The sequence below is a fragment of the Myiozetetes cayanensis genome, unplaced genomic scaffold (assembly GCF_022539395.1).
Source record: "Myiozetetes cayanensis isolate MyiCay16 unplaced genomic scaffold, myiCay2020 scf4, whole genome shotgun sequence".
NCBI classification, from domain to species: Eukaryota; Metazoa; Chordata; class Aves; order Passeriformes; family Tyrannidae; genus Myiozetetes; species Myiozetetes cayanensis.
Genome location: NW_026087631.1, coordinates 72,231,213 through 72,249,018, shown reverse-complemented (window position 1 = coordinate 72,249,018; position 17,806 = coordinate 72,231,213). Strand labels below are relative to the sequence as shown.

Below are 17,806 nucleotides of genomic sequence, written 5' to 3'. Positions count from 1 at the left end.
CCGCTCGCCCTCCGCGCGCCCCCTCTCGCGCCCCCCTAACGGTCGCCCCGCGCGCCCCCTCAGGCCCCGCCCGCGCGCCCCCTCAGGCCCGTCCCCGGGGCGGAGCGCGGAGCGGGGCGGGGATGCCCAGCGCTTTGTGCCGCTCCCCGCCGCCCCTCCCGCTTCTGCTGGGCCGGCCCGCTGCTCTCCACGCCCCGCCGGCGCTCCCCGTCCCTGGGGCCGCGCTCAGCCCCGGCCGGCGGCGGCAGAGCGGGCGGCTCCGCCCCCGGCCCCGGCCCCTTCCCGCCGGGCTCGGCTCCCGGCGCCTTCCGCCGCCCGCGGGCCAGCGGCAGCAGCGGGGCGGCGGCGGCAGCGGCAGCAGGAGGAGGAGGAGGCGGCCTCGGCGGGTCGGGGAGCGGCTCCATGGCGACCGCGGCGACGGAACCGGTGTACGGGCTCTCGGAGGACGAGGTGAGTCGGGGCAGCGGCCGCGTGCGGGGTGTGGGGTGTAGGGTGCGGGGTGTAGGGTGCGGCGGGGCCCCGTCGGCGGGAGCGAAGGTCGAGGGTCGGTCCGGGAGGGCGAGCGCCACCCGCCCCGCGGGGCTCCGGGCCCGGCCCGGGCAGCGCCGCCCGCAGCCCCGGCAGGTGCGGCCGCCGCAGCGTGCGGGGCCCCGGCCGGGCCGGCGGCGAACAAAGAGCCCCTCTCCGCCCCCTCCCGCAGCGCCGCCGCTGTCCCCGGGGAGCGGCCGCGGGGCCGGAGCGCCGGGAGCTGTGTCAGACACAGCCTGGTCCCGGTGCAGATGGAGCCGATAAGTGGGGTAGGACCCGCGATAACTAATCGCCGTGTGCCGGCTTTATCAGCCTATGTCTTTTGCGGAACGAGACTGGCACAGGCGTGAGCAGAACAGTCCGGTTTATTTTAGGTGAATGTTAAAAATGCTGTTTAATGCCCTTTTTGTTTCGTTGCCTTGGTCGGTGCCCCTTTCCCTAGCAGCCAGTGTGATGGAGCATCAGCAGTGGGCAGGCTGCGTTGCTGGGCTGTGGTTTCAGGATATATCAGCTGGTAGCAGCGCACATATTGCTTGTACTCATACAGGAGCGAATAAAAATTGTTACAGCATTGCATCCGGTTTTATGGGGCCGAACGCGATGGGTAATCCGTTAGTTTGTTTGCGGTGTAGAAGAAACTGACATTTAAAAAAAGAAGTCTTTGGTTTGTGAAGCTGAAAGACAGTGTTTATTACCTGTATTTCTGTGGCACCAAGTCTAATGATTGTAACGTTTAATTATCATTGGAAAGGAGGTTCTTGAGCTGTAATGGGTGTTTTGCTGGGGGGGATTCGTTCTGTTGTTGATTGATACAGCTGAGAGCAGAGTGATAATGCTCTGCAGGTGTGTGAGGTAGGGGAGCAGGGAGGGCAATGCTGGGGCCTTGGGTGATGTAGATAACGAGTATTGATTGCACCTGGGGAGAACCTTCTTTCCCAGGGCTGTTTCGTTAAGCTCACCTGTGAGGATGCGGGTGACTGATGGTAATCCCTGAGCAGCTCTGGGCCAGCTCCCATGTGTCACCCGGGCCCACTGCTGAGCCATCTGTGGGCATCCTGCGTGCTCCCGGGGGACTGGAGGGTCTGTGGGCATCCTGCGTGCTCCCGGGGGGCTGGAGGGTCTGTGGGCATCCTGCGTGCTCCCGGGGGGCTGGAGCGTCTGTGGGCATCCTGCCTGCTTCTGGGGCATCCTGGTTGTTGGGGGCCCTGCAGAGGCTGGAGGAACAGCCAAGGCCAATGGGGATTGTTGTCCCAATGTGGGCACCCCATACGTTTAATTGGAGGTGCTTTGGTGCTTCTATCGGCAAGTGTGGTCTGTGAGGAGAAGGGAAACCTGGAGCCAGCCTGCCAGGTCTCATGGAGGTGGCTGGGAACATCATGCTGGAGCCTGGCTGCTGCCTTTTCTGTTGTGCTGCGCTCGCCGTGTCTTTTGTCCCTGCCTCCCGCCTCGACATATGCTGGTACTCGCACAGAATGCTAAAGAGAAACGGATCCAGGGAGAAACGCGCTGGCTGTGCCGCTCTCACCTTGGCTCCGAGGGGAGGGATCTCGGGAGAGCAGGGGCTGTTCCTGCCATGGTGCTCAGCCCCAGCTGGTGCTGGGGAACAGCGGGCAGGGAGATGCGTCTGTCACTCACCTCCCGAGGTAAAACCAAGCTGTTGGTAAAAGGGAAAGCAAGGCTCTGGTCTCTCAGCTGCAGCGATGACCACAGCCACAGTGCCTGAGGGGTGGGTCTGACGGTGCTGGACACTTCTCAGGACAGAGCAGTGACCATCTAAAACTGCAGCAGCAGTCCACAGATGGAAATAGAGTGGAAGAGAGAGGGCAAAGGGACCAGGGTGAGGAGGGGCAGGGAGAAGGGTGCTGGCAATACTCACAGCCTGTAGTTTCATTATGCCAAGAACCTGAACCGCTGTCGAGTGAGTCTGTGGTAATGGGCAGAGGAGAGCTGAGAACAGGAGGAGGAGGTTCTCCCTCGGGAGGGCGGCTGTAAATAAGCTCCGGTAGAGGTAAAGGTCCAGAGGGTTGAGGAAGGCAGGTGTGCTGACAGTTCACTGCGTGCTGGTTTGTGTGGGTAATGACTTCCCATTAGCACTGGTTTGGACTTGGTGTGGCATTTTCTTTTGAAAAGCAGAGCTCTTCTAGCTGGGAGAGGCTGAATTGTGTGTGGACATATTCAGGCTATTAATTTCCTTCGTTCCTGCTTGGGTTTGAAATGTAGTTTGCAGTTCTGTTGTAGATGTTTTCTGGAGGGTTTTGAGTTGGCCTTGTGCAGGGCTTCCACTCCTGGCACATTTGCTGGTTGGGAAATGCAGTGATTGCCATGTAAGCCGGACTGGCTGAAGGGCTTTGCAGAGAACCAGCAGTGTCTTCTGCAGACCAGAGGAGAGGTTCCCTGCTGCTTGCACAATCAGTGCACGTGGGCTCCTGCTCCACGGCTGGGGCTGCGCGTGTGCCGGCGCATCTGCAGAGTTTGGTCTGCACTAGTCCCTGTGGGGAGCTGTGGTTCCTGGGGGTGCCCTCTGTGTGGGCATCTGTTCTGTGTTGCCCAAGGGCTCCGATGAGCGTTAGGAGCAGTTTGGGGATCACTGAGTCACAGGGGACGATCCAGCCATTCATTGCACTTTGCCACGGCAGCCCACGTGTGCTCATAGGTCAGCCTCTTTGGAAACCTGAACTGTAAAAAGGGTTAGATTAGTCTGTTAGTTAAAATCAGCTGTAAATCAGATTCGTGTCCTGCCAGTTTTTCACTGTGGGGGTGACATCAGCACTAGGCCAGGCTGCCCAGGGGACTGTTGGAGCTCCATCTGTGGGGCTGTTTGGAACTGTCTGGATGAGGGCCTGGCAACCGGCTCTGGCTCGAGTAGGGCATGAGCCAGGTGACCTCCAGAGGCCCCTGCCAACCTCAGCCCCTCTGTGATTCTGTGAATTAATGTTTACACATAGCTTAGGTGCTCTCATGCAGTCTTTAAATATCACTATATTTAAAAAATTACAGCCCTTCACAGTTGAAAATATTTGTGAATGAAGTGCATGTCTTGTTAGTTTCAGTTTGGATTTCTCAAGAGTTTTTGGCAACAATCTAAATGTTGCCCAAACAAATCCATAAACATTCCCTTTCCCTTTCTCAGTGTCCTTGGGGGGAAGCAAAACATGCAGGCTCCTTGGATCTCACTTGGTTGAATTAATAATGGATCTTCACAAAAAGATCCTTGAAGAAAGAGTGTCTTTTTATATTTTAAAATATTAGGGAAAAAAAGAGGTTCATACATGAAACTGCTCTCTGCAGTTCCAGCATTCTTCTCTTTTCAAGTTCTATTCAACTTCCGTGACTTGTGATTGAATCAACTGGAATTAGAAGCTTCCTACTGAGATGACATTTTGTCATGCCTTAGAAATTGTCAAAAAGGACCTTATGTTCCTGAAAATATCTCAATGCGTGAGATACAATCCCATATGCCTCAAGATAAATAGTTCTGCATGTAGTCACTGCAGCTTAACCTTTCTTGTGTGCTGTGCTGGGCAAAGCCTTGTTCCTCAGGAATGAATCCTGGAGGATTTCAGGAGCCTCTGTGGAGCTTGGCTTTAATGAGATGCGCTTTGGGGAAAGAGAAGCAAAACCAGTTCTGGGTAGGATGGAAATGGTTCCTGTAGACCGGAATGAAATTAATCCCTGTAAAGCACAGGCTTACCTGTACTGCAGCTGACAGCAGGGTAAAGAATAAACCAAGATGTGGCACAGTGGTGCCGTGCTGAAGTGCAGCTTGGGCTGTGATGGGTGAACTGTCTGTGCAAAGTGCTGCAGACTGAGGCGTAGAGGAGGTTGGTTTAGTGCCTCGTGTTTATGTGTTCCTGATGCATTTGTTGCTCGGGAATCATCTCCCTTGAGGGTGTCTCCTTTGCTGTAGTCGAGTGTCATGTTAACAGATCTGTGAGATGGGGCTGGGAAGGCCTCAGGAGGAGGAGGTTATTGCTCATGATCAACGGGATTTATTGGGAGGAAAAGGCTGTGATTTTCCCTCCTCCCCTGGAGTTGGTGACAAAGCAGTGACATGCAGGAGCTCAGCCTTGGATTCTTGTCCTTTACATTTGAAGCAACCCATAAGCTTTGGAAGTAAGCGGGATGCTGTTGTTGGGAAGTGTCAGTGTTGCAGATGGTTACAGTAGGATTTCAGGTGCCGTTCGGTGGCCTGGGTGCCGAGGTGTCTCTTGCTGCTTGCCCGGCTCCCACACTGCACTGACACGACCAGAGGGGTTTCCTGAGCCCAGGCTGTCCCCACAGGGCCCCTGCCAGGACTGGTGCTGGGGAAGGGGCTCCAGAGCCGTGTCCCCTCGTTGCACTGGTTGTGCAGTGCTGCAGTGCCAGGCGCTGGGTGAAGGAGCAGGGTCCCGATGTGCTGGGGCAGCAGCTCGGGGCAGCCATGGCTCCTCAGCTGCCAGGTGGGAGGGGGCAGTGTGGGGGGCCAGCCTGCCCTGGGGTGCACCAGCTGCTACCTGAACCCGGAGCCTTTTATGTGGGAAACCGCCTCGAGTTCCTGGAGAAGATGCACCTTTTGTGGCCAGCACTGAACACAGACCCTTTAAACGGGAGCTCTGCTGTTTCTGCTCTGAATACTCTGGTTACATAAAGCCTGACTCTGCCATCCCAGTGTGAGGGGCCTCCCTTGGTCACAGTGCTGACAGTATCTTAGCAATAAGCAATGCAGAATAGTGACTTTTTATTGACTTTTTAAATGGAAAAAAAAGTCCCTGAATTGTTTTTATAGACTCTAAGTGCACTGGCTTCGGGGATAGTGTGTAAACTTTAAATGATGATTAAAAAGTCCAGGTAAGGAAGCGTTTCATAAATGATAGGGCTTGCCTATCTCCTTGTGTGGCAGAATAACAAAATAGGCTGTGGTTCTCAGGAGGTCAATAGATTTTTATAAAAGCCTGCATTTTAAACCTTCTTTTTATGAGTTATCAGCATGTTTTGGTCACTAGTACTGACATTAAGTGAATTGTAGTTTTAATGTAAAATTAATGTAAAGACACTTAAGATGGTTTGTATTAAAATGTGTGTCTGAGGGAGTGAAGAAGGGTTAGTTTTACACACACCCCCACTCAGAGATGCCTCTGTGTCCCCCGGCTGTTGTCCTGTGCTGTGAGGGTGGTGTGCAGGTAGTGCAGCCTGTGCTTCCAGTGCTGCCTTTGGGAAGGGGGGACAAGCATTCCTTGGGTTCCGTGAGAAGGGCTGGCCGTTGGAGGGCACTGTGTAATGGTAAATGGGAACTCAAGGTTCTGCTCTGCTCCTGCACAGAGGCCATTTTCGTGGGAAGCAAACATGGACTGTGAGCCCCACGTGTGTTGATGGGCAGGGTCCTGACCCTGGGGGCACCGCTTGCTCTGGGAGCTGCGGTAAACAGATCTCTGCTGGGGGTTTGTGGGGTTTGTTTTGAAAATAGAACCAGGCAATAGAAGCCCAATGAGCCTCCCTGCCAGAAGGGATTGGTGTCAGACCTCAGAGTGTTGTGGGAAGGAAGAGCATCCCCCTGCAGCTTCTAGGTTGGCACTGTGTCTCCAGCCAGTGAAAGGTTCCGTGGGATGCAGTGTTTACTCTTGCTAAGCCAAACACAGGTCCTGCTGCAAGGTGGGCTGTCTGCAGGTGCTGCAGGAGCCACAGGCCACGTCGGAGGTGGCGCTGTGGATGCAGCCTGTGGGCAGCTCGCAGATTTCAGCTGGATCAGGCCAAATTGGCAACCTCTCAGTCCCAGAGAATTGGATGGGGCCAAGACCTCTTGCTTAATTAAACTCTGTGGCATATAAACTGGGACTTTTCTGAGCGAGCTGGAAACCTCTGGGCCTTGTAATAGCAGTGGGGGCTGGATTATCTAACAGCTTCAGTCAGTTGAAAGTTGTAGATGTGATAGCAGTGTGCAGGAGTAGCTTGATTTAATTATAGTTAAATTTTGGTGTTGGTGAACAGAGAAATCTCCTTAACTTCCATAAATTTCTCCTCCTTTGTTTTCGTTGCTGCTTCCTCTTAAATTGTTCCATTGTGTTGAATTATGGTTTTGCTGTAGCAGGGTTTTACTGTAGCTGCTGGGCAGCTCTGTCCCTTGTGGGAAGAAGTGCAGTGCAATCTTGTGCACACTCTTATTTTGGGTAGGCTGGGTAGGAATGGGGTGCGGGCTGGGTGACTCCTACCTCTAGCGCTGCGAGGAAGGAATGTGGTTTTACTGCTGGCTGGGGACTGGAGCTGCTGCCAGGTCAGTGCCAACACCTGCCAGGGTTTACCTGCAACTGTGGCTTTCAGAAGTATTTAACCTGCTGGCACGCCTACATTGTCCGGCATGGAGTTCTTAAACTGCCCAAATCCCAGGACTGGAGCACTCCCTTCCTCTGTTCCCTGCCTTTTCCTCTCCCAGAAGGAAGCAAAAATAAATCCTTAGGAAAGGGATTGTTTTCTGCAGAATAAAGGCAGCCATTAACTAGTAATTAATTTTAAAATAAGAGATGTGGTTAAACTGCAAAGGCCTGGAAGCTATAATTGCAATTAAAATAGTTAAAAACAAGCCAACCTACCAAAAAAAAAAAAACCAAAACCCCAACAAAACAAATCTGGAAACCTGATTTTTGGGCTGTATTATGGAATATCTGTCTGCCAGGTGACGTATCAGCTGGGCAACAGACTTGGTGTATTTGTAATTGTTCCTTTTTTCCTCCCTCCATTTGACTGTAGCTCTGTGCACTGGCAGGCTGTAGGTGTTTGTCAGAATCGTGATTTCTAGGATTTAGGAAGCTTGCCTGTAATGAAATGAAATATCTGCAGTTCTGGGAACACTGGCAGATATGAGGAATGAGTTGGGCTTTGCCATTAAGCCACAGCACCTTATTTTTGTACCTGAGTGCACAGATGAGTGTGACTGTGTTGGTGTCCTGCCAGCTCAAGGCAGACTTCCCTGTTTTCGTGTAGTTTATCTGCTGGAGATGAGCAGAACAGTTTGGAACAGCGCATAGCCGTGCCATCCTCTCCTTTGGCAGCTCCTAGGGTGGAATAATCCTGGCTGGAGGGTGGAAGTGTGTTCCTGTTATCTGCCCTGGGTTTCACTGAAAGCAGTTCAAAGTCTGACTCTCCTTAAGTGTCTTTACGTAGATGATCACAGTGCGTTCATGGTGGGATTTTGGAGGGACGGGAGCAAAGAGGAATGCACAGGAGAAGGTGTCCTGGGATAACTCCCTCACGGACCATCTGTTTGGGAATGGTGTGGTGGGAAAGATCCGCTCCTGGCCTCCCCTGGTGGGACTGGCCGTGGGTCCGGAGCACGCTGCTCCAGAAGCCGTGCCCGCTGTCCGCGTGTGGTGCAGGTCATGGCTGTGCTTCAGTTCTTCAGAGGATGAAGTGTTTTATCTTCCAAGAGAGAAGTGATCTGGGAGGTAAACAAACAGCAAGGAAGAGGTTTTTTGGGGTATGCTGAAGGGAGTAGAGCAGATGGATTTTTTTTCCTCTTGGTGGTGTACTCTGCTTGCCATCCTTCTCCTCTGTTTATCCAACTCCTCCCATGAGAGACAGCGTGTCAGGTCTCCTTCACACCATGGACTAACTTACATAAACTGTCATCAATTTTGATGACATAAATCAACAAAAGTATTTAACTTTTTAGTCAATGAGAAATTACAAAAGACGTTGCTTCACCTTTCCATTGTAGTTTGAAACCTAAACATTGTAAAGCAGACTGCACTAAGTGGGTACAGGGTGGGTGTGGATTACCTGCGAGGTCATTTGTCACCATGTGCCTGGCGTGCTCCTAATGCAGGATCTGGAAGCTGTTGAAACCTTGGACCCTTCACAACTGTTAATGAGTGGCCTCAAAGTCTGCAGAGGTAAGATGGTAAAGTTTGTAGCTAATGTGTTCTCTAGTCTTGTGGACACCTTCTGATATTATGTGCCTACCTGTGTCACTTTTTCCCTTAGAATGTTGTCCAAAATTTGGGTTGGAACTGGTGCATATCTTAAAGCATTTCAGTCACAACTTCAGTCTCTGTTTTGATTGACATTGTTATAAAAGAAAAGTCTCTGACACTACTTGAATTGATTTAGCAAAACCCTGTGTGGTTCCCTCAGCCTGCTGACACCATGAAAATTTACCTTTAATCCCTTGTGCTGCTGTCATGGAGCTTGATTTTATTTGAAATCTGGTCAGTTCAGTTCTGAACTGCTTGTAACCGCATTTGTGTTTCGTCATCTCCCACTGGAGTGAAATGATCAGCTGTAATTCAGTGCAGGTACCTGTGCCATGTGCAGGCTGCAGCACACAGGGATGGACCCTCAGCCCGCTGTCACTGCAGGCTGCAGCACACATGCCATAGTGTTTGATAAGGCAGGAATGCACTACAGAAGCTCTGTGTGTCATTGCTGGCGTTGCTGTGGAAACCGGCTGGTTTCGGTGTTCTGGGGCTCGGCACCCTGATGTTTATCGCAAGGTGAGGCAGCGCTGCAGCTGATCCCACCTGCATTTGCACACCGGGACTGGTGGACCTGGGGCTGTCACCCAGTGCTGCCAGGTGTCTGACCCAGGGGCAGAGCCGGCTCCTGGCCTCGCAGAGTGTCCTTCTGCAGCCACAGCCGTGGCCTTTGCTGTGGACAGGTGGTGTGGGGAAGAGCCCACGGGGAGCAATGTGCATTGTGTGTGTTTATGTTCCCGGTGAATGTGATCTCTCTGAAAATCCAGGACCTCTGTGTGGGAAGAGCTGTCCGCAGCTCTTATCTGGGCTTCCTGAATTCCTCTTGCTCTGCGCTTCACCTGGCCGTGGGTTTGCCTAGCAACAGCTTTTCCCTCTGAGACACTCTGTTCCTGCCAGTGCGTGTGGTGGTCTCAGTTCTGCTGCCTCTTGTGTTCCTCTCACCTGCATCACTGAGCTCAGGGTTAAAGTGGAGTGCTGAGCAGAGGCTGAAGGGCCAGCAGGGCAGTCTTTCCTCTGAGGGGCTTGTGCCCAGGGATGGGGACAGTCCTTGACCTTTGGATTTCATCTTTGGTTGCAATCTGTGCTGGCTCTTTCTTCTTAGATAAAGGCAGTACTCGTGGCACTTTACAGGAGAGGTTTAAGCCCTTTTCCACTGCCAAAGTGGCCATTAATGTCGTGTCAGTCCGTGGTCTGATGCAGCTCAGACTGGAACATCCTTGCTGTTTCACTGGCACTGAAGAGATCTTTTTTTTTTGAACCATCAAGAGGCTTCCAGTCAGATGGAAAGACAGGGTTGTTGGTAATTGAGGCAGAGAACAACCTGCGCTGTGTGATCACCTCAGAGAAGCTTTTTCATGGAGAGATTCCCCCCCTGCCTGGTATTCCATAAATGCTTTCAGTACCTGAAAGGTGCATTAGAGGCAGGAGGTACATGACAGCATGGGACGGGGGGTACAGTGATTTAGTATTTTTTACAATTTTCTGATCTCACTTGTAGGTTTTAGGGAAGGCTGGATGAGGAGAGAAAATGGCTGGATCACAGTTTGAGAGCTGAGTGTGGTGGGAGGAGATAGCACTTTGCTGCTGATGGATGCAGAAATATTAAATATTCCCATCAGAAGATGGTACCAAATTGCATAGTGGGCTATGTGTGCCAGTGAAAGTATTTCCTGGGCCAGCCAGCACTCTTATTATTAAATAAAAATTACCCTTTTGCACTTAAGCAATGACTTGGGAAGGGCTAATTGTGAGATTCTTATGTTTATTCCAGCTGTCTTACAGTTTAGTGGGAGCTCTGGCCGTGCTGCTGCTGGGATGGACTGGGCTAGCTGGGAGGTGACTGAGCTGAAACGCTGCTGCTCCTCTGCCTCTGAGGAGACCAAAGCGAAACAAGACAAAATTGTTGCAAAAGGTTAAAGGAGCAGTAATTTCTGCTCATTTCTTTCTCATTGCTACCCTACATCTTTGGCAACAAGGTGTGCTGGGACCTCTCTTTGGTTTAGATGTGTCCCATCCCTCGGTGGTTTGTGGTTACATTCCCTCCCATGGGATGTGGAGGCTGTGAGTTGTGGACTCCAAGCTGTTCCCAGTGGGAGCCTGTTAGAGGAGACAGTTCTGTGCTGCTGGAGTTAGGAGGGCTCTGCAGCTCCGAGCTGGTTTTCTCCCTTTACTTTGTGCAGCCACAGTCACTATTTAGAAGCAAAATTGGACTTTTTCTGTAGATCATTTTGTTATTTCTGGAAGGGGACATGACGTCGTTTAAACCTGACTCCTGTTCATTTGTGTTACCCCGAGAGCTTTGCAGCGCTGTACTTCAGTCACTGTACTGTGCATTTGTGGTCTTGGAAAAAAATGCCTGTCCTTCCTTCTCGGTGGTGTTGACTGAGCTCTCTGAAAGTAAAAGTCCTTGTGTGCGAGTGCCTCATGCTCTGTCAGGGTCAGGAAGAAGCAGGTTAGGAGCAGTGATTACACAGCTGGCTGCTGCAGAAGCTGCTGCACAGCCTGGCACTTGGCTGAAGAGCTTGGCATGGCTGTGCCCTCTGCTCCCTGCCTTTTCTGCCTCTTGGAGGAACACACATCTGTGCTTCTCCAGGACAAGGTCCTGCTCTGGGGTGCTGAATGACTGACCCTATTGCAGCGCTTCTGCGAGACACGGGTTTTGAATGTGGCTTTTGTTCGGGGCGTTGAGCCCCAGTTTGCGTCCAGAATGCCTGGCAGGACATAAAGTCCGGCCTTTGTTTTGGATAATGAGTGGTGAATATTTTAATGAGTGTTTCTTAGTCTAGTCAGTGTCAAGTACCATTCTGGGAACAAGTGACTGAGCTAACCTCTGAGCTTGGTCCAGCAACAATCCATTTATTGACAAATTCTTAAGGAATTTCCATTAAGCAAGTGATACAACTGAAACACAAAACAAAAACAATGCAAACAACACCCCAGCCACACCAAGACTTCCACCCTCACTCTGTGTGCAGAAATTACTGAGATAAGCAAAACAATGCTCAGTATCACTGTGTTTGTTTTTCTTTCCTTTATATGGGTCTCTTCTTTTAGAGTGTGTAAAGATGAGCATATTCCACTAAAGGAAAAAACAAACCTTTAAATCAAAATAGTAGCTGCTTTTCTTCCTCCTGAAAAGCACCTTGAATGCATGTATGCATAGAAGAGAATTTCTGCAGCTGAATCACTCAGTTTCCTGCATTGGGTATGTTCTTTTGAGGTTGTGTTTGGTTTTTTTACTGCACCTGTTTTTCAAACCACCTTCAATTCTGTCCACATCTTTGGCTGTTAATAACTTATCCCTGTATGTCAGTGAAGAAGGAAACTGTGGGATCCTTCCCCCAGAGTAAAAATCCTTGGGGAGCAGAGCCTGAAGGGAGAAGAGGTACTGCTAGAGGATATGACTTGATATTCTTTTTTAAAAGGACACTTGATCAAGATGGAGAAGAGAGGCCAAAGGAGTGAATGCTGGCATGACTGACAGCACCACTCACTGAAATGTTAATGTGTTTAGAAGAATTTCTTCACCAGGGGAGGCTGGAAACTCATACAGTAACATTAATTATTAACTGCAGCCCAGAACTGGAAGACCTACTTTAATTTCTGGTTGGATAATAGGATGACTCATGCAACAAAACAAACTGTGTCAGAAAATGAAGTCTCTCTGTGAAAACTGACATTCCCGACTTCTGCTTTGAGCTGAAGTTACTGCAGGAGAAGTGTGAAAAGTACAGGCTGAATTTCCTGCAGTGGTCAGGCTGTGATCCATGGGAATTAGGAGTTAATGCCATCTCCAGGCTGAGCCCTCCCAGCTCCCTCAGCCTTTCCTCCTGCTTCTGCCCCCTGTTCCCCTTGTCCACCGAGGCAGCCTCTGACAGGACTAAATCCATTTTTCCCAGTCTCTGCACAGCAGTAAGGAGAGCAGTGGCTCACATCAGACACTCTGGTTGTTGAGAGGTGACACGTGGGTTCTGATATCCTGAAGTAATTGCAGTGTAAGCAGCTCTTCCCTCTTTCCCCGTGGCATGTCCCAGCCCAGCTGGGCGTGCACAGGGCTGTGTCCTTCACCCAGGTACCAACCTTGTGTCTTTCTGAGAGCAAAGCAGCTCTCCTTTCAGAGCTATCTCAGGTTTTAAGAGTCTCACTGGTGTGTTCTTTTGTTTTCCTGCTATCAAGGGTTTTCCAGCAAAGCCTGTTTAAGCAGCTCCTGGTCCGGTCCCTCCTCAGCTCTGCAGGTGGAACTGCCGCCGGTGCAGGTCGGGACTGTGGGTGTGTGCTGTGGAATTGATGCCTAGAGTTATCTGGGTTAGAAATGAGCCTCCAATCACAGTTTATTGCTGGATTACAGTTTTATTGAATGGGTGTTCTGTCATTAAACAGTGCAGCCACTGACTGTTTATGGTCTGGAATCATTAAATATCTAACAAGAATATAGATTGTGGTTACATAAACATGCTTGTGTGATCCGTTGGCACCTAATTGGGCTACTGGAGTGAATACAGCTCAACCTGCCCTGTTTGGCACCAGACACCTTCCAGTAGGCCAGGTCACTCCGAGCCTGTCCCTCTCATTAACCAAAGTAACACTGCTGCTGAATTTGGGGGTTGTGGTGTGTGCTTTGGGTATATCAGAGTTGTGTGGCCTTTCAGGAATGTAGGTGAGTTCATGTTTTATTCTGCTGAACAGCACTGCCCACCTTGTCACTGCCCTCAGACTGATGGGGAACGTGTGCCTGCAGATGGGAAGGGAAATCACACTCGCTCTGGTTAATTTGGGGCCCTGATGGCTGGGGGTCAGGGCAGAGCAGAGGGTGGATAGCATCTGCTCTCTGACCTTCTTTAACATAGCCTGGAGATGCAGCAGGACTTGCTGCTGTTGTGCTGTATCCCAAGACAGTCATTCCAATGAATAATAGCCAGTGGCAGAAGAATCAGCTAAGATTCCTTGTTTTTCCCTGGACATAAACACAGTGATGTATGTGTGGTGATGATGTTGTGAGCATTCACTGGAGTTCCTGGAAATTGCTTTGGACCCGGTGCCATTGTGGGGGATGCCAAAGCTTTTGCCAGGCGGGAGGATGGCAGAGCCCAGGTACGGGTGGGCACTCCCAGCAGCAGGCAGAGCAACAAATGCACATTGTCCTGAGCCCAGCAGGCTGCCTGGCTCTGCTGGAGCTGTGCACATCACTGCCTGCGAGGGAAACCTGAGCTTCGTGTTCTTCCACCTGCCTGCTTCCCAGCCACCATTGTGTCGGAGCTGTTTTTCTGGGAATTCTTTTTATCTGCTTCCAAGTCATCTCAAACTTGGCATTTGTGGTATTAATGTGATTTAAATTTGCAAACACTGCCTTCCCCTTTGTGCCCCAGTCTAATTTGCTGTCTGTCAGCAAACTTTGAGATAGAGGGGATAGAATCCTCCAGAGGTTCACCAACCTCATCCCTTCTGGGAACTTCTTTGAGGTCATGTCTACTGCTTACTCATGAGGGCTTTTGGATAAAGCAGTGGCTTCTTATGGGAACTGGTAGTCTGAAATACAGTGTTAGACCTGGATTTGTGTGCCATTTCACATGGGAAAAATGAAGAGAATTCTATTAAGTGTAAGTCATAATTTTTCACTTTTTAAAAGTTTGAAGGTTATTATTTATTTATATGTTATTATTTATTATTTATGTTATTGTTTATTATATCAAAACCCGCCAGTTCAAGATGATTAGGGTGTTTTCTTTTTAATAATTAAAATATAAGTGTATCAGAGGTTGGTCAGTGAAAGGTAAAATCCTGATTGTTGTGCTAGAGCAGCTGCTTTGAAAGCGAGTCCTTCTGTCAGGTCCTTCCATGAGTCCTTCCTTCAGGCTGCTAACTGGGAATTCAGACCCTTCTTCATTACTGGGCAGAATTGTCAGACATCCACTGGGGACATGGATTTTTGTGGCTTTCTCTTGCCTAATAAGTTTTGAAGTACTGCTGGAAAGTAATGGATTTGTGCAGGCCCTGACCTGAGGATAATGAGGATCTGAAATTGTTCTTTTACCAGTGGCAGGGCCAGTGTCCTGTCATCATCCTACAGGGAGGATCAGCATCCCTTTGGTTTGTGGTACTTTGTGCTTGAAGGGCAATTTTTGCATGTCATAAAGTGAGATATTTGTTTAAATAAAAAACTTGAGGTTTTAATGAATCAGCTGAGTTTCTGTGTCCCCTAAGGGAAGAGAGAAGTTACTGTCAGATTTTTCTTGAGGAATTTTCTGTTGAAACTTGCAGTAAATTTTCAGTTTGGATGCAGATGGCCTTAGTGTTGGTTTCTGGAGCAAGATCAAGGTTGGGTGTGATTTTGGGGGTGGTTTGGTGGGTTTTGTTTGTAACTTTTCAAACTAAATCCATGTAGGAGAGTCACTCTCAGGTCACAGACTGCTGCAAATGCACCAGTAAGTCACAGTCAAATGTTTTTTCAGGTTTTTAATAGCAACATGTATCAGTGCTTTCCCTTTTCTCAGCTCCTGTCAAAGATTAAAAGCTTTTCTTGGCTTCTTCAGAGAAAAGCAGATCAAGCTTTCCTTTGTAAGTAGAGTTTCCTAGACTGTAAATTCATGGCATATGCAGATGATTCAGCCAGTGTACCCTTCTGTCCTTAGGGGTTAGTGGGCACTGTGGTATGGGGGGAAGGTTGGGCTTGATGACCTTGGAGGTCTCACAAACTGTAATGGTTCTGTGATTCCTGCACGAGACAATGGAGAGCTCAGCGAGGGAGGTTGTGCAGAAAACAACGTGTTGCTTAGATGAATTCTTTAATGAGTGAGAGAAATAGGTCTAAAACTTAACTAAGGGGAGTAAAGCCTTGTGCAGTGCAGCAAGTCCAGTAATTTAAGGTTCCTTTGCATTCTCTTAGGTATTTCTGAAGCTCACAGGTGACCTAGTTGAACATGCTTGCTAAAATTGCTCAAGTCTGGCTGGCTGTGTGGAGTTCAGTGGATTTTTATAAAAATAGATCACAATTCCCTGGGAGCACTTTTTTTAAACACACGGTATAAATTCCTTGTAAGCAGATTTTCGTGAGGTCAATACTGTGATTTGAGCCTGTTTCTTAATAATGTGCTTTCAGTGGTGGACTGGGAATTCAGGGTCCTGGCCCCTAATGCTGTTGATGATGCTCAGGTACCTTTGCTCTCCATCTGCTACTCCTAATGTCTGTGTTTTAACTTGTTCTCTCCAGTTTTATGTGCTCCTTTGGGTCTTTCTGATCCAAACTGCACGGCATTCTTTCCTCCAAAAGCTTCTGGGTTTAGTTGTTCTGATTCTGAGAGCTCCCTTAGAGAAAATAATGGGGTTTTTACAAACATGTTGTATCCTGCAGTGAGGGTCGAGAGCCCTGCGGGTAAGCAAAGGTGCAGTTTGGTTTACACTCAGAGCAGGAACATGATCAACACTTGCAGGGCTGAGGATCTGAGCTGGGTTCCCAGGCTGCTTGTGGTGAGGCTGTCTGAAAGGAGATTTTAATTTCCCTGTCTGGGCCAGGTGAGTAGGTGGTTGTAACCAACTGACCTTTAAGTTTGTATTCCTGTGCTGAACTCGCAGAGGAGAGTGGAGATGTGGGTCATAGCCCCGGTGCATGGCTTTGTTTGCATTGCAGAACTGAGATTGTATCAAACACTGTTGGCAAAATTGCCACAGACAATTTCGAGATTAGCAAGATATTGCAAGAGTTATGCAGAATCTTATCACATTCTGTTACTGTGGCCTTCAGAAAGTCACTGTGATGTCCTCAGAGGTTGTGCTCTTCACTTGAGGTCCTCTTGGCTGCTGTCACCTGGGGGTGAGGGCAGCACGCCAAGGGACAGGGCACCCTGCTTGGGTTCTGCCTCTTGGGCTGACACCCCATCCCTGCCAGAACAGGATAATCTGATTGGGGAATACTCTGTGCAGAATGTTGATGTGGAATAGCTTCCTAGAGCACTTTTTTTTCACTTGGCTATGTGTGCTTTGGTTTAATCCACCAGCGATGAAAGTAAGAATCAGCCCGACTCTTAACTTGGTTTCAATTGCTGGGAGATTCAGGAACAGCCTGGTGTGGTTAGGCTTGCTATAGCCAACACTCTGACCCTTCTGTTACGTAGATGACAAACACTCGATTTGGCTTTGGAACTGCAGATCCTGGTTATTTCCCGCAGTAATGGGGAGAGTTAAGAGCAGTGTTTGGGTGACCATGTCCAGCACACCAGGCTCTGTGTGTGAGTTTTCATTCAGCAAACCAGAAGCACCACAGTTAAAACATTGGATTAAAGGTTTGTTGTCTTTTCCATTCCAATGTGTTTTGCCACCAGAACACTGAGTTAAAGATCTGTTGTCTCTTTTAGTATGTTATGTTTTGCAAACTCAATAATAAAACTTAACAGTAAAACCAGAGACGAGGTGCTCAGCGGATGAAACTGGATTCGCAGAGTCTCTGCGTGCAGGTAACATTCCAGCAGGATCTGGTTTCTCTCCTCCCAGCCAGTGGAAATTTACCTCGCTGGCGCCTATCGTGGGTTGGAATCAAAAATCTCTCTACACGGAGAGCAGAAAAAAAGCGCCCAACCCAAGCCAAGCCTCCCCCGCCGCGGCTCAGGTGAAGCTCCCTCCAGGTGAAAGGCGGGCTGGGCGGCCTTTCCCCCGTTGTCCGGGTGACACCTTCTGTGCCTCCCCGGCCACACTTCCCGGGGCGCGGCGGCGGAGCTGGGGCTGGGGGTTCTCGGCAAGTGCGCTCGGTAAGTGCTCCCCTTTTGGGGGACTCAGTGTGACACCGGCGTGTGCTGCTGTCCCCGCACGGGCTGGGTGCGGCTCGGGAGCGAGAGCGAGCCTGTCCATCTCGTGCGCTCCGACCCGCAGGTGGGTTTGTGTACCTTCGCAAAGACGCGTTAAGTGTTTCATCCGCTCTGGTCCGCGTGGCAGCTGTTCAAATATCGGTTCGCATTGATCCACCCGTTGTGCCTTTCACACTTGTCTGTTCATTTAAACGAGCCCAGCTCTAATTTTATACCCCCATCGATTGGTATTTCAGGCGGTTCTCGTAGTGCGTACGCTCCGTGTGTCACGGGATTGTCTGTCCTGCTGGAAGCTGACGTCTGCAGCTTTCCTTCTTACACCGCGCTGCGTGGCTGGGGATGTCTTGGTGTGCATTTGGGACATACAGATGTGCATTCCAAACCGTGTTCAGGTTGGTTTGACAGCGCATCTGTCTGGGTTCAGCTGGTGTGGGCTGAGCTGCCTCTCCTGGGTCACCCTTTGGAGAGGCAGCATCACACCCTGCCGGTTGGGAAGAAGGCAGGTTGGGGCACTGTGATTCACCAGTGTTCTTTCTCTTT

General features: G+C 50.1%; 1 protein-coding gene across 7 annotated transcripts in view; it reads left to right on the top strand.

Annotated features, from left to right (window-relative positions):
- The first annotated feature begins 264 nt into the window (after window positions 1-264).
- Window positions 265-17,806, top strand: part of NEDD4L (NEDD4 like E3 ubiquitin protein ligase) — a 64,596-nt gene continuing 47,054 nt past the window's right edge. For 2 of the 7 annotated variants that reach the window (XM_050329987.1, XM_050329985.1), the window contains exon 1: window positions 267-450. In XM_050329987.1, coding sequence (XP_050185944.1) covers window positions 403-450 — 48 coding nt within the window. In that variant the 5' untranslated portion in view covers window positions 267-402. Of the gene's footprint in view, window positions 451-17,806 lie in introns of all 7 variants that reach the window. The other 5 variants (XM_050329989.1, XM_050329988.1, XM_050329984.1 and 2 more) reach the window with 4 other exon arrangements.